Raw genomic sequence first — 17,072 nt, forward strand, 5'->3', positions numbered from 1 at the left:
GCCATCCTAATGTTTTATGAGGCTGGGCCATTTTAAGTGCCTGGTCAATAGCGATCTCCTGGATGGGGGGTTCGATGATGGTAAAGCTCTTCCTGTACAATCATCACAGGATAGTTTCTAAGTCACAGACTTTTGGATTTCTTTCCCAAATCATCTGTCCACATAATTATCTTTGCGTTCAGATGTCTTTGGGCTGAACTCTAAATTTATTGTCCTGTTGTAAAGCAGTAACACACTTTTGCAGTTGAATAGCAAAATATAAATGTATCTGTTACCATAACTACCACAAAGACTATGGTAACCTTACTTTAGAATTCCACACCAGCACAGTATTCATTGAAACAACAATTTACTTGTACTTCCGTAAGTATATAAAAAGGAAGAGAGTATCGGGTCACTTCCAGGCTGAGACAGAAGAAATTATAATATCAAAAGCAGCTAAGTGCTTTGACTTCTTTTTCACTGCAGGAAGTACTTGGCTGCCGTTGATGTGGTGAAGGGCTGTCAAATGTAGCAAGAGTGTTTATAGATATTGTGGTTAGCATCAAAGCAGGGTAATGGAGATGCATTCAAGCATGAAGGGAAAGATCAATGAACTATCCACCAAGCAGCTGGCTCTAGAGTAATTAAACTCTCAATCACTGGCTAATGAAAGGTATTGTTGTGTGAAATTGAATGGAAGATCTACATTTCAAAGGCTGTCAAGGGATTTGAAGCCCATTGGCGAGTACTGGGCTTTTGAAGAAGCCTCTGACACTCGTAATGATTGCAGCTTTGAACACTTCTGTCTGAGGCATCAATTGTTAGGAAAGGGCAAGTGAGAATGCAGTGATTGTTCAGTCTACTGCCTGGACTGCTCTTCAGCTTTCTGTCAGGTGTCATCGATGGGGGGCTTGATCAGGAATCTCTGATGGAGGTGTAATGATATGTATATTGACTGGGTTGTAAAGAGTTAACAAGTTAATGATAATGCTTCTTAGCACGAGAGGGAACACAGAACAGATAAATATGTATCGTGTGACTTCTGGGAGAAGATAGTGGGGCATGATAGGGAGCACTTGATGGTTATGTTAGTTAGAAATAGCATAGTTTAATATAGAAACTTTCTACTTTAGGAATTTGAACGAATCTTAGTAGTGTAATAAATTTATAGTTTTGTTTGTTAAGAAAGCTTTGTGTTCTTTATTCAACACTGCACATCCAAACCATCCAGGTAAAGCAAAATAGATAACACAACATGCTACCAGAAGTGGACAACTTTAAACAGAGAACACAACAGGGGGGACCTGATGCTGGGGGGTGGGGGGGGGGTGCTGCAGTCTGATGGGAGGGGTCTGACTGGGGGGGTAATTGGGAGGGTGAATTTTCATTGTAAGGGGGATCTGGCCCTCCCATGGACTTTGTGGGGCACCTACATTACAAACTTGCCTCCTTGGCCCACCGTGGGATCCACCGCATCAGAGCCAGGCTTGAAAATACCGGCAGCAATCCATGTCAGCGTGAATCCCTGCTAAGAGGCCTGGAGCATCACTGGGGCATGGAGAATTGGGCTTCCAGCCCATTAATTGGATACAAATGGGTGCAAATTACCCATTTGCATCCTTGTGCCAAAATGGGGCATGTAGCTCGCTGCCATCACTGGCGGGGAACCCGAGCCTGACACTTGATTCTCCTTCAGATCAGGAGCCTCTGTGTCGCGGCGGGCGGTGGAGAATCCACCCCAAGAAATGACGGATATTAAGGAGCTATTTCAAAATTCTCAACAAATATATATTCCATTGCTGCCAACTCTCTCTAGGTTGTTCTGAAATGGTTATGAAAAGCACATAAAAGATACACATGGAAAAAAGCAATTCCTTTTCAATTTAGTCTATTGGTTATGTTCCCATGATTTATCCTTTACTATTCTTGATCATATCACCAAAATGTATAAAAGCAAATGAGGTTAACTAAACTTCTTTCCATGAATGGCAGCTTCTGAGTATTGCTAGAAGTACCAAAGATATCAACTCATTTTTGTGGTAGAGGGTTTTAGAGTGAACACGATAGAGAGTTTTAGAATACACACAATAGAGGGTTTTGGAGTCCACATTTTGGGGGGTGATTTCCTGTACATCCCACGGTTTCTCAGCAGCGAGAGGCCTCCTCCTCCCCCCCCCCCCCCACCCTGCCCCCGCATGCCATTCATCTGCAGTGGGGACTTCTGGTCCCACTGCTGACAATGGGATTTCCCATTGAATCCACCCACTCCCCCCTACCCGACTGCTGGGAAACGCAGGGGTTCTCTGTTGGTGGGATTGGGTGATTCCACTGGTGAGAATAGACAAAACGTCCTCCTCCTCCATAGCTTTGAATTGGCTATTAAATAATGAAGCGCATTATTATAACACTATATTTTTCTCAGGAACATCGTTACTTCCGTGATTGGATGCATTTACATTTTAGACAGGAAAAAATGAACAGATAGGATGGCCTTTTGTACATTCTTCCATCCTTAGCTACTTCCAATCTATGCAAGTCCAAAGAATGAACCATGTAAATTTGAAAAAGGAATTCTTAGTTGAAGGTTTCAAATAACTGCCATTTGTACATTTCATCTTAAAATGCAATCAGACAATGATTTCTTTATTAATTGCATTTACATGTTCTACCATAAGAAAACCATCACTATCTATGTTTTGACTATTGTTATTTGGTGCATGTTCTCCAACTCTAAGGCAGCCAGGTGAAAATATGGCATTATTTTTTTTTTGTTTATCACAGGAATTGACCAAGTCTGTATCGATGGGGAAAGAGGTATATTACACCCTGGACAGACCATTGTGGAGCATAAAGCAGATGGAATGTGCTACACTAGACAATGTACATACAATCTGGACAACAAAACTGGCTTCTATCTACTACTTGTCAGAATGGTCAACTGCTCAGCTCAGTGTGAAATGGTGATATCTCATGAAGTAGCAATGTTACAACACTATTTGTCTTTGTTTCATTTCTTGATGATGTGGTTAAAGGGGTAACCAGAAGATCTAGTAAGAAAAGAAAATCAGTAACAAGGTTTTCATAAAAAAATTAACATAACTGGGCATTCATTCCAATATCTGATTCAGCAATTTTCAATAGGAGTGATACATTTCATTCAGTACTATAAATAAATGATGGTAACATTTTGGTGAATTATTCTTCGAAGTTATCAACTGATGCATGTACATCAGCATTTGAATCCTAAACCGTCTTCCACATATTTGGGAGATGCTTATCTGAATTCAAACAAAAAAAGTTACAAGACAAAAATAATGAATTTTGCCTTGTTTCTGGTGGCCCCAGTAATTAACCTCCAAGACATAAGCAGTGTAAAAGCTGTCTGCACTTGTTAAGTGGCTGCACATTCTTGGACTTTGAGCACCTATCTATCAGAATGTATAAAATTAAATTTTGAGAGATTATGATAACTTTATCTTTTTGCCATGTGTCATAAAAAGAAAGTCAGAACACAAAGCATGTAACAATTGAAGAAGTGGTGAGTAAGAGTTTACTTTTGGAAGAAAGGAAATGCAGCAAATATTCAGGTCAAGCAGCATCTGTAGAGAGAAAAAAACCCAGTTAATCTATCAGGCCAATGATCTTTCATCGTGAACTTTTTCTCTGCACAGGCACTGCCTGACTTAGTGAGTATTTGCAAAATGTTCTGTTTTTATTTAAGATTTCCAGCAGCCGCAGTATTTTGTTTGGAGTAAGTACTCACTGTCCATCTCAAAACAAAGGGAGAGATGTGACGATGTCTCAGCAATCAACAAGGTACTGATGGCTCACCAATGATTCAACTCGCCACTTGTTCATCAGATCAAAATGATCCCAAATTTGATCAAGTTTTTGCGAAGTGCATGTGACAATCAGGTTCTACAGTCGGTCTCGTGCTCCTGGATTGAAAAGTGCACATACATCTGATTTCTAGGAATCCTGCTGAAAATATAGCTCTGTGTATGGTATATTAAATTAGAATCAAGCATCATGTGTGAAATGATATACTCAATAGTATATATTCAGACTCTTGCTCCCAGTTGGCAAGGTAGTAGAGCTTCCCAGCTATTTGTTGATCTACGTTAAGCCTGGAAACAATGGGGTGAATTTTCCACTGGTGGGATTCTTCGTTCTGCTGGCGGCTCAACTCCACTGGGTTTCCAGCGGCATGGGGTGGCCATAATGGGAAATCCCATTGGCTGGTGATGGGAACGGACAATCCCGCTGCCGGCAACGGCGGGCAGTCGAGGAACACGCGGCTGGGGAGGTGGAAAATTCATCCCATTGTCTTTAAGAAAACAAAAGTAAAGAAAGAACCTTTGGCAGAGAAAGGAGGAAGAGAAATATTTTATACTGCCACTTTTGTAAATCAGTTATGGCGTTGCTATCTTTGTAAATCTATAAGGAAAAAACTAAAATGAAGATAGTTCAGTCAAACGATATAATTTCTCAACATTTCAATATAATGTAGTTAGCTTTATACAGTTTAAAGATAAGTAAATTTAATTAATGTGATTTATCAGCACACTGCATAAGAAACATACAAACATTTGCCATCAACTTATTCAACAGAACCAGGTTTATATTCCTCCTCCTGACCTGACAACGTGTTGTGGACATTGCAAGAATGTATCCTGTCTGGCTAACTTGAAGAATGAAACTACAACCATGCGCAAGGTAAATAAGAAAGATAAAATAAGATTTAAGTGAATACAGAAGTCAAAATTTCAGATATCTGGGGCGGGATTCTCGGTTGCCCGATGCCGATATCTTAACCGGCAATCAGGCAGAGATTCGATTCCGATGCCGGAATCGGGGCTGGTGCCGGTTTGACGGCGGTTTGCGATTCTCTGCCCTCTCCGAAATGGCATCATCAAGACGGCGCCGTGCGCAGTTGCAATGCTATTGCCGCCTCATCGGATGGTTGACTTGCAATGCTCCGCCCCTGATGGGCCGAGTTCCCGACGGCGTGGGACACGTGTCCTCACACAAAACGTGAACCTGGCATGGTGGCTGCAGTCGGTGTCCAGCGCCAACCCACCCGGCCAGAATCTGTGCCGGTGAGGCTTTTGCGATGGCTGGGGAGACTGGTGGTGGATGGCTGTTGTGTTATGCAGCTTCGGATAACACAGGCTGCTACTAAATGCAGTCTTAACTAAAGGATGCTCCAGACTCTGAAATGCATTCAACGTTTTTATTGAACTATTAACACAGTTCTCAAATAAGTTCAACTCTCTGCTAATCTAACTGTAGTAACTCAGTCTAACTGTACCAGCTTGCTCTAAGCCACATGCTGGGTGTGATGCTGCTGATCAACCCTGTCTAACTCTCTAGATATCTGTCTGTGGAAAGAGGCAGGGTGTGAGTGGCTCAACCCTTTTATAGTGTTTATGTCATGCTCCCTTGTGGTGATGCCACCTCTGAGTGTCCTGACTGCCCATTGGTTGTGTCCTATTCTGAGTGTTCATTGGTTGCATGTTTGCATATCATGGCAGTGGCCAGGGGCTGGGCTGTGGGCTCGCGGATGGCGGGTTGGGTCCACGCACGGTCTGTGCCATGTTGTATGGCGCAACCGCTGCAGGTTGTCAGCCGTGCGCATGCACGGCCTGGGACCCGCCCATTCTTTGGCCGTTTACAGCGCGGGAGGCAGGAGTTTTGGTCAGCGCCGATGCCAGCCCCTCACCGGTACCGGAATCGGTGACGGGTTTGCGCCGATTCTTTTCATGTAAACCTCCCGCGGATTCTCCATTTGAGCCGGCAGTTAGCCGCAGGAATGGAGAATCCCACCCAAGATCTTTCCCCAAGACTGTCAATACTGAGGAAAGACCTGAAACATCCAACTTTTGTGCCTCCACGGCTGTTGGCTAGATTGCTGAGTATTTTCACATCTTTCTGTTTTTGTTACCAGGTTTCCAGCATCCGCTCCATTTCACTTTTTGTTTATGGGAAAGATTAAGTCTGAAGTTCTATTACTTTAGGTGTTTACATTGGTGCCAGTCTGATATGTGGGCCAGGAACCGGATTTCTGACTATATAACTGAACTGTTCGATGCATGTACATCTGTAAAATGTGAAGTGTCTTCTAGCAAAAACAAGTCTGGGATTGGAAAATACATCATGTACGCAGTTAAATGTTAATTTGGACATCACGACACACATTGGACACATTACATTTTCTCATGCATTGCTATTCCACACTGTTACACAACTTGCAATTTGATGCTTGAATAAGAAATAACACATTTGCAGCTTAGGAACAACTTGGCAATTTTCTAAGAAGTTCTCAAGTTCTGTCCCTGTCCATACTACAATAGCTAATTTAAAGAAGACTTATGGTAGGATCATTGCAATTACCCTCAATATCTCTAGGTAAGGAAAGAAAAAATCTGCTTGCATTTCCACTCCTGATTATTACCCAGCGACCCCTGCTGGAAGTGCATCTGTGTGGAGATCAGGGGCGTCATTCTCCGACCCCCCGCTGGGTCGGAGAATGGCCGTTGGCCGCCGTGAATCCCGCCCCCGCCCCCGCCGAAGTCTCCGGTACCGGAGATTGGGCGGGGGCGGGAATCGGGCTGCGCCGGTTGGCGGGACCCCCCGCTCAATTCTCCAGCCCGGATGGGCCGAAGTCCCGCCCAGAAATTGCCTGTCCCGCCGGCGTAAATCAAAGCTGATATTTACCGGCGGGACCAGGCGGCGTGGGCGGGCTCCGGGGTCCTGGGGGGGGCGCGGGGCGATCTGACCCCGGGGGTGCCCCCACGGTGGCCTGGCCCGGGATCAGGGCCCACCGATCCGCGGGCGGGCCTGTGCCGTGGGGGCACTCTTTCCCTTCCGCCTCCGCCACGGCCTCCACCATGGCGGAGGCGGAAGAGACTCTCCCCACTGCGCATGCGCGGGAAACTGTCGGCGGCCACTGACGCGCCCGTGCATTCGCCGCATTTCCGCGCCAGCTGGCGGGGCACCAAACGCCATTTCCGCCAGCTGGCGGGGCAACAAACGCCGTTTCCGCCAGCTGGCGGGGCGGAAATCCCTCCGGCGCCGGCCTAGCCCCTCAATGTTGGGGCTCGGCCCCCAAAGATGCGGAGCATTCCGCACCTTTGGGCCGGCGCGATGCCCGTCTGATTAGCGCCGTTTTTGGCGCCAATCGGCGGACATCGCGCCGTTGGGGGAGAATTTCGCCTCAGTTGAGGACAGAATTGAGCTTGTACTATCAGACACCAATTCAACGGATCAGGCCCAAAATCAATAGTGCTCACACTCATTTAGGTGCCAAAGAGTGGTCATGGAACTGTACTAAGAGTTAATACCTTCTCGAGAAGTTGATTTCCCCCCCTTCTCTCGTTATGCTTACGTTAATTCCAGTACTCCAACTTCTGACAAGCTAAGGCCAAATAGCTCATTAGGAAAGGGACTGAATGTGAGACCTTTTGCTCACTAAACATTTACCTGCTGAGCTGGGAGAAGACTGTCCTGGCAAAAAAACTTTAAATGTTTTAATTTCATATTAGTACTGTTCTTCAACTGACATCATTATGTGTAAATTTGATAAATTTCTGAGCTTAAAATACACTTTCTAGAGTCCATCGACTTTCTAGAGTGCAATGTCCAGAGATTGTTCCATCCTTGTGGCACCTGTCATTGCAGTATGGGACAGTTCATAGATATTTTATGATGGCAATTGGAAGAACTATCGTTTACATTGACAATACTTTGGCTGGCCTGATTTTCCAGCCCTGTTGTAGCAGGAACCGCCACGGGAGATTGGGCATCCAAGCCAAAGGTCCATTGACCTTCGGTGGGACCAGATGGTCCCAGCAATGAGCAAGGCCGGAATAATACTCAACCTTTCTCATGCAGCAGAACTGTTTAACTAATGCCTTACAGTTCGAGAGTGCAGTAGGTCTTGCGAAGGTATTCTCCATATGAAGATGTGTCATCACAAAAAATATACTTTATGAGAAAATTTCATCAGACAAATCCAGATATGTATTTGGTAAGCTACATTTCTCATATCATCCTAATTTACAACCTGATATTTTCTCTTCCTTTCATTTAACTTCAGGAAATGAATTTTAGCAGTGAGAAGAAAATTTATGCTGTTATATACAATCCTTATAAAATCAATAGGCAGGATTCTCCGGTCCCCCAGCCGTGTGTTTCCCGGCAGCACGCCATTCGCTGGTGGCGGGATTCTCTCTTCCCACCACTTGTCAATGAGATTTCCCATAGAAGGTAACCCACACCACCAGGAAACCCATGGGGTTGCGCTGCCAGTAGGAAAAGAGAATCCCAACAGCCGGAGCATTCTAGCCCGTATTTTATCTCATTTAAGTTTTTTTTCTTCTTCTAATAGCCAGGAACATCTTGGTTGTCCAATTGTGTCAGGCATGATTGCACAGACACAGTCTCAGGACCTGTCTTGATCACGTTGAATATTAGCTGTCCACCTTTCAATGAAACTGAATGCTTAAAGGTAGGTTTGTCACATATCAACATGCTCTAATGGGGATTTAATACTACAGGTCATTTTACACTAATCAACATACCATTGAGATGAGAACACAATTAAGTACATATCCAAATAAAGTCATTTTAGATTGGAACAATTTATCCCTTTACATAAAGTTGCTACAGTGCAAGTGAAGCTAAATTATTGTGCACCTGCTCATCAATATCAGAATTTCTGGACAGCACTCTGGGTGAAATGACAGTTAAAGGTAGACACTTGAATATTTTTGTTTGATTTAGTATGGCCTAACAGAGATTTGCTGATAATAATGTGGTGGAATTATGGGTCTGAGCCTGCTACCTCCTACTTCAAGGCACAGGATGCCACTAAAGCACTATCATGACTGCATGTTACTTTGAAGAATTATTTTGTTGAAATGGCCTGTTGACACTACTTGCTAGATAACCAATAGACACATTCACAAGTGAGTTTGCTATCTATAATTCCTACACAGCTGGATATTAGCCAAGCTGACAATGGTGGGCTTCATATAGCAATGGCCATAAAATAACGCATCTCGTACAGAAACCAAGAAAAACCAGGGCCCAATTTAATGGACCCAAGATTTGGGTTGTGCTGGGTCCAACCCTGGGCCTTCCACCAAGGACACTAAGGCATTCTCCAATTCTTCTGAATTCCCCCTTCCTGACACCATTGCATCTCAAGACAACGGGTGGCATGGTGACACCTGTGACACCAAGAAGTTGGCTGGGGTGCTCTGGCTCCAGGCTCTCCAGAGAATGTCCACCAAGGGCATCAAGGGCCACAGGACGTGGAAGTCATCGCGTTGACTCCACCTCTGATGTGCATCTTGGGGACACACCGAGACATAGCACAAAAGATCAAGAAGATTGAGGAGGACTGCGTGGGCACCAGGGGGTCAGTAACTATAGCTAGAGGGAATGGAAATGTCCAATATTCGCTATTACACCTTATACATGTGAAGCTTATGTCACTTTAATCTACACAGCGGGCTTGCCTACACCCCCAGCCCCTATTGCCGAACGCTCCCCACAACCCTTGACCCCTGGAAACAGTGGCCCAAGATCAAACAAAGCGATGCAGACTCCATTCAGAGGATTGGTGTGAACACGCTATTAGCAGAAATACTTTTACAGATACTGAGAAGCACCAGAGCTTTCCTCAAAGCGAGTTATCATCACTCTCCTGTCCTGTATAATGACCTGCTGACAGTGCTGACCCACGCCCATCACCCTGGAGTGATGTTACACAGACCCTTGGAGGGTGGAACAGGGTGATCTGGGAGGGGGCAGTGTGATGGGGGCGGGAATGGGGGGATATTGGGGGATTTGAGGGGAGATTGCGGGGGAAGGATGGAAGTGGGGGAGGAGAGGGGATTGGGTGGAAGGAGGGAAATGGGGGGGCAATTGGGTGGAAGGAGGGAAATGGGGGGGGGGTTTGAGTTGATGGGCATAGCCTCATCCTATTGGAATCTGATGAGTATGAGGGCCTCCCTAGTCCTCTGGGCATGTTGGACCTTTGCCGCCACTGTCTTTCATCCTTGGGGGCACTGCTCTGGCCCCTGCCTGGGTTTTCCTTCAACCCCTTCTGGTCTGCCACCTCCTTTGACAAGGCCGCATGATCCTTCTCCTCCTCTAGCATGTCACCCTGCTGCTATGCCTGGTTGTGAAGAACACAGCAGACCACCACAAAGCTGGATACCCTCTGGGGGGTGAATTGCAGGGCACCACCAGAAGGTGCTAAAGTCTGATGCCCAGGCATACAGAGCATCCATTACCTCCTGGATGCACCTGTAGTCTTTAGTTTGTGAAATGCCGCACAGGTCCCCCCTCGAGTCCTGGAATGAACTTGTGGCATAAAAGCTGTGGGCTGCAGTGACCTTCACAGCCACCGGGAGCGGATGTCATTCTTCTTCACGAGGTGCCAAGTCTGCAAGGATGTGGCACAGGTGCCTCCCTGTTTCACTTCTAAGACGGAGTCTTCTACGGCATATGCTGTCTGTCATCTCATCGAAAGACCAATGACATCATCACTGGCCTCACCCTCTGGGTTCCTCCTCAGTCTTATGGGCGGCTGGGTCTTCAGGGTGTGTGGCGGGCTCCTGCAACCCTGCACATGGGGTGCTGCCTCCAGCTGGCATCTTCGCTGCTGCCTTCTCCAGCGTCTGGTCACCTGGGCTTTCACCAGGAATGCGAGGGAAGCCGCTGCGGGACCGACATCACCATCCATCTTTTCTACCTGTAAGGATTTGGAGAAGGAGCGAGGCTGACAATCCCAGGAACGTCAGATCGGAAATAAAAGAACAATAGAGCACAGGAACAGGCCTTTCAGCCCTCCAAGCCTGTACTGGTCATGATACCACTCTTGGCGACAACCCTCAGCATTTCCTAGTGCCGGTATCCCTTTATACCTATCCTATCCATGTACTTGTCGAGATGCCTTTTGAATGCCGTTAATGTATCTGCTTCCACAACCTCCCCTGGCAACGCATTCCAGGCACTCACCACCCTCTGAGTAAAAAAACCTGCCTTGCACATCTCCTCTAAACTTTGTCCGCAAGGACCTTAAACCTATGCCCCTAGGTGACTGACCCCTCCACCATGGGGAAGAGTGCATGCCCAACCACTCTATCCATGCCTCTCATAATCTTGTAAACCTCTACCAGGTCACCCGTCAGCCTCCTTCACTCTAATGAAAATAGTCCAAGTCTATTCAGCCCCTCCACATTGCTACACCCTCCAAACCAGGCTACCTCCTGGTAAACCTCTGCACCCTTTCCAAAGCCTCCATATCCTTCTGGTAGGGTGGCGACCAGAATTGTGCACAATATTCCAAGTGCGGCCTTACCAGGGTTGTACACAACTGTAACATGACTTGCCAATTTTTACACTCGATGCCCCATCCAATGAAGGCAAGCATTCCATATGCTTTCTTGACTACCTTGTACACTTGTGTTGCCACTGTCAACGATCTGTGGACCTGTAGACACAGATCTATCTGACTTTTTAGATTCCTAAGAGTTTTGCCATTTACTGTATATTTCCCCTCAATATTAGACCTACCAAAATGGATTACCTCACACTTGTCCAGATTAAACTTCATTTGCCATTTCTCTACCAAGTCTCCAACCTATCTATGTCTTTCCGAATCCTCTGACAATCCTCAACACTATCTGTCACTCCACCAACTTTGGTGCCATCCGCGAACTTACTAATCAGACCAGCTACATTTTCCTCCAAATCGTTTATGTATACTACAAACAACAGAGCCCCCAGCATTAGCCTCCACCACCCTTATAATGACTGTCCCATCTTCTCTCAGAGTCCCATCCAGTGAGCCAGTTGTGCTGGCAAACTTTGTCCTGCCCTTTCATCCTCGGCCACATCAGGAGCCTCTAGACCCCATACCCCAAATCTCTGCTGGGAACATTAGGTAGACCGTGCTCAGGTCCCCTCCCCTGGTCCACACACTTACCCTTTGGTCGTGAGGATATCTCCAGTGCTAAAGTCCAGCTCTTTAGAGTTTGATTGCTCGCAGCTGCCCCTATGGAGCTGATGCTCCAAGAGTTCAGGCACAATGTTCGGGCTTCAAGCTTTTCTTGAAATACTATGCACTAATCCTCCTCTGAGACATGGCATGTGTACCGGCCCTTGAGAGTTGAGAATATTTTTGTTTATCAAACGGTCAATAATGCCTTCATACAAAACTACTTAACAATCCATATATCACATTAGCCATTAACACAGTGCGCTCACAACTAACAAGGCTAATTTGTCATTTGCAATAGCCTTCAACTGTGAAGCTAGAGGCTGGTCAGAGACAATGGGAGTGAGATTGACTTACAGTATTAAAGCCACAGCAAGGCTCTGTCCTGGAAGTGTTTAGTAGGACAGACAGGCTGAAGCAGTGGTTGCATCTGTTATGGGTCTCCAGAATATTTAAAGATAACACAGACGCAAAGCCCCTCAAACTCTGGCTCGGGGAGACCCCTGACCTGGAAAGCTTCATCCATCCCACCAAGACCAACCCAGCTGAGGGCTCTTGAGCTACATGCCAGAAAATGGAAATGTCTCCTCACCTCCTCACTTCCCCTCAGCAACCATTGTGCCAACTTCACGTTTTTATAAAGGAGAACTAAATGATGCCCGCATGGCTGCTGCTGGGGAGTCAGTTAATTCCAAGGAGGCTGCTGCATTCGACTTCAATCTCGCTGATGAGATTCAAATGAATGCAAATATGCTCGCCATTTTTGGATGAGATCTGGAACTCGTCACCTGGAGTGAGAGGTCAATTGCAAACTGGTTCACGCCCAGCGCAAAGCTCGGTTTTTGCGCTATTTACCTAACATGCCCAGATCCATGCTGGGCGCAATATGGTGCAGAAGGAGGCCGTTCAGCCCACCGAGTCTGCACCAAAAGTCCGAAAGAGCACTCGACCTAGGCCCAGTCTTCCGCCCTATCCCCGTAGCCCTGCACATTGATCGTGGCCAATCCACTTAGCCTGCACATCTTTGGATTGAAACCAGGACACCTGGAGGAAACCCACGCAGACACACAATCACCCAAGGCCGGAATTGAACCCGGGTCCCTGGCGCTGTGAGGCAGCAGTGCTAACCACTGTGTCAACCTAACATGTATGTGGCGCACAAAGATAAAAGCTTGGACATTCAGTTTAGTAACTAATGTCAAGAACTTTGAGTTGTTCTTGTATAATTATAATAATGCTGCCATTATTATCATCAAATCACTTTAAATAGATTTTTAATGCACTGATTCAAACTTCACATATGGTATAATACCTAGCACAAAGGAAGATGGTTGTGGTTGTTTGTGATCAATCATCTCAGCTGCAGGACATCACTGCAGGAGTTCTTCAGGGTAGTGTTCTTGGCCCAACCATCTTCAGCTCTTCTTCAATGACCTTCCTTCCATCTTAAGGACAGAAGTGGAGATGTTCGCTAATGACTGTACAATGGTTTTTTTTAGATAATTTTAATTAAAGGTTTTCATAAAATATCAAGAACAAAATGAGAAAGAAAAAAGAACCCAACAGGGTTAAGTACAAAACACAATCTAAAAAAGCAACCCCCAAACCCCCCCCTCTGTACATAAATAATAAATTAACATTAACACCCCGACTTAACACAACGGTGTATACACCCCCTCAAACCCTCCAGTGTAAATAACACAAACAAAAATAAAGTAGACCACCCCGCCCCCCCCCCCCCCCCCCACCCGCCCGAGCTGCTGCTGCCATTGACCAATGTCTATCGTTCTGCCAGAAAGTCTAAGAATGGTTGCCACCGCCTAAAGAACCCTTGTACCGACCCTCTCAAGGCGAATTTCACCCTCTTCAATTTAATGAACCCTGCCATATCGCTGATCCAGGATTCCACGCTTCGCCGGGCTACCAGGGACGCAAAGGCCAGAATTCCGGCCTCTTTCACCTCCTGCACTCCCGGCTCCTCTGCCACCCCAAATATTGCAAGCCCCCAGCCCGGTCTGACCCTGGACCCTACCACCCTCGACACCGTCCTCGCTACACCCTTCCAAAATTCCTCCAGCGCTGGGCATGCCCAGAACATATGGGTGTGATTTGCTGGGCTCCCTGAGCACCTAACACACCTGTCCTCACCCCCAAAGAACCGGCTCATCCTTGTCCCGGTCATGTGTGCCCTGTGCAGCACCTTAAACTGTATGAGGCTGAGCCTCGTGCACGAAGAGGAAGAGTTCACCCTCCCTAGGGCATCTGCCCACGTCTCCTCTTCGATCTCCTCTCCCAACTCCTCCTCCCACTTACCTTTCAACTCCACCACCGAGGCCTCCTCCTCCTCCTGCATCACCTGGTAATTTTCCGAGATCTTCCCCACTCCCACCCACCCCCCCGGGAGCATCCTGTCCTGTACTGTGTGTGGCAGTAGCCGTGGGAATTCCACCACCTGCCGTCTGGCAAACGCCCTTACTTGTAAGTACCTGAAGGTGTTCCCCGGGGGGAGCCCATACTTCTCCTCCAGCTCACCCAAGCTCGCGAACTTCCCGTTATCAAACAGGTCCCCAACCTTCGTATCCCTGCCCTGTGCCAGCCCGAAAACCCTCCACCTGCTCTTCCTGGGGCGAACCGGTGGTTCCCCCGTAATGGGGTCCACGCCGAGGCCCCAACTTCCCCCCTATGCTGCCTCCACTGCCCCCAAATCTTGAGGGCCGCCACCACCACCGGGCTCGTGGTATACCTCCTTGGAGGGAGCGGCAGCGGCGCCGTTGCCAGCGCCCCCAGATTCGTACCCACACAGGACGACGTCTTCAGCCTCTTCCATGCAGCCCCCTCCCCCTCCATCACCCACTTGCACACCATCGTCGCATTGGTGGCCCAGTAGTACCCACAGAGGTTGGGCAGCGCCAGCCCCCCCTATCTCTACTCCGCTCCAGGAACACCCTTCTCACCCTCGGAGTCCCTCGTGCCCACACAAACCCCATTATACTCCTGTTAACCCGCCTGAAAAAAGCCTTCGGGATAAACACGGGGAGGCACTGGAACAGGAACAAAAACCTTGGGAGCCCCGTCATTTTGATTGACTGCACCCTACCCGCCAAGGACAGCGGCAATGCGTCCCACCTCTTGAACTCCTCCTCCATTTGCTCCACCAGCCTTGTAAAGTTAAGCCTATGCAGGGCCCCCCAGCTCCTGGCCACCTGGACCCCCAAATATCTGAAGCTCCTCTCCACCCTTTTAAGTGGGAGCTCGCCAATCCCCCTCTCCTGGTCCCCTAGCTGAACTACGAACAGCTCGCTCTTCCCCATATTGAGCTTGTACCCCGAAAAGTCCCCGAATTCCCTCAGGATCCTCATTACCTCTGGCATTCCTCCCACCAGGTCTGCCACATACAGCAGCAGGTCGTCCGCATAAAGCGACACCCTATGCTCCTCCCCACCCCGCACCAACCCCCTCCAGTTCCTCGACTCTCTCAGTGCCATAGCCAGGGGTTCAATCGCCAGTGCGAAGAGCAGGGGGGACAGGGGACACCCCTGTCTCGTCCCTCGGTGCTACCGAAAGTACTCGGACCTCCTCCTATTTGTGGCCACACTCGCCATCGGGACCTCATGCAACAGCCTAACCCACCTGACAAACCCCTCCCCAATCCCGAACCTCTTCAGCACCTCCCACAGGTACCCCCACTCTACCCTATCGAAGGCTTTCTCAGCGTCCATCGCCACCACTATCTCCGCCTCCCCTTCCCTCGCCGGCATCATGATAACGTTCAAAAGCCTCAGCACATTCACGTTCAACTGTCTCCCCTTCACAAACCCCGTCTGGTCTTCATGGATGATCTGCGGCACACAATCCTCAATCCTCGTGGCTAAGACCTTCGCCAGCACCTTGGCATCTACATTTAGCAAGGACATCGGTCTGTAAGACCCACATTGCAGGGGATTCTTGTCCCGCTTCAGGATCAAGGACATCGTCGGGGGTAAAGCCCCCCCTCCCTTGCCTCATTAAAGGTCCTAACTAACAGCGCGTCCAACAGGTCCATATATTTTTTATAGAACTCGACCGGGAAACCGTCCGGCCCCAGTGCCTTCCCCGCCTGCATGCTTCCTATCCCTTTGATCAGCTCCTCCAGCCCAATCGGGGCCCCCAGTCCCGCCACCAGTCCCTCTTCCACCTTTGGAAACCTCAGTTGGTCCAGGAAACGGCCCATCCCTCCCTCCTCCCGTGGGGGCTTGGATCGGTACAATTCCTCGTAGAAATCCCTGAAGACCCCATTGATGCCAACCCCACTCCGCACCATGCTCCCTCCCCTGTCCTTAACTCCCCCGATCTCCCTAGCTGCGTCCCGCTTCCAAAGCTGATGCGCCAGCATCTGGCTTGCCTTTTCCCCAGACTCGTAGACCGCCCCCTGGGCATTCCTCCACTGCACCTCCGCCTTCCTGGTGGTCACCAGGTTGAATTTGGCCTGGAGGCTGCGCCTCTTCCTCAACAATCCTTCCTCAGGTTCTTCCGCATACCTCCTGTCTACCCTCACCATCTCCCCCACCAGCCTCTCCCTCTCCCCCTGCTCCTTGTGGGCCCTAATGGAGATCAGCTCTCCCCTCACCACCACCTTCAGTGCCTCCCATACCATCCCCACTTGGACCTCCCCGTTGTCGTTGGTCTCCAAGTACCTCTCTATACTTCCTCAGACCCGCTCGCTCACCTCCTCGTCCGCCAACAGCCCCACCTCCAAGCGCCACAGCGGGCGCTGGTCCCTCTCCTCCCCCATCTCCAAGTCCACCCAATGCGGGGTGTGGTCCAAAATGGCTATTGCCGAATACTCGGTATCCTCTACTCTCGCTATCAGCGCCCTACTCAAAATGAAAAAGTCGATTCGAGAATAAGCCTTATGGACATGTGCGAAGAATGAAAATTCCCTAGCCCCCCGGCCTTGCAAATCTCCAAGGGTCCACCCCTCTCATTTGGTCCATAAATCCCCTCAACACTCTAGCCGCCGCTGGCTTCCTACCCATCCTGGACCTGGAGCGATCCAGTGCCGGATCCAACACCGTGTTAAAGTCTTCCCCCATTATCA

At 48.3% G+C, this 17,072-nt stretch overlaps 1 protein-coding gene across 1 annotated transcript in view; it reads left to right on the forward strand.

Annotated features, from left to right (window-relative positions):
- otog (otogelin) overlaps positions 1-17,072 on the forward strand; it is a 431,253-nt gene that overhangs the window by 390,549 nt on the left and 23,632 nt on the right. The window contains exons 56-58 of the mRNA XM_072517704.1: positions 2,764-2,942; positions 4,594-4,698; positions 8,372-8,491. Of these exons, the coding sequence (XP_072373805.1) occupies positions 2,764-2,942; positions 4,594-4,698; positions 8,372-8,491 (404 nt within the window). The remainder of the gene's footprint in view (positions 1-2,763; positions 2,943-4,593; positions 4,699-8,371; positions 8,492-17,072) is intronic.

The sequence above is a fragment of the Scyliorhinus torazame genome, chromosome 10 (genome assembly GCF_047496885.1).
Source record: "Scyliorhinus torazame isolate Kashiwa2021f chromosome 10, sScyTor2.1, whole genome shotgun sequence".
Classification (NCBI taxonomy): domain Eukaryota; kingdom Metazoa; phylum Chordata; class Chondrichthyes; order Carcharhiniformes; family Scyliorhinidae; genus Scyliorhinus; species Scyliorhinus torazame.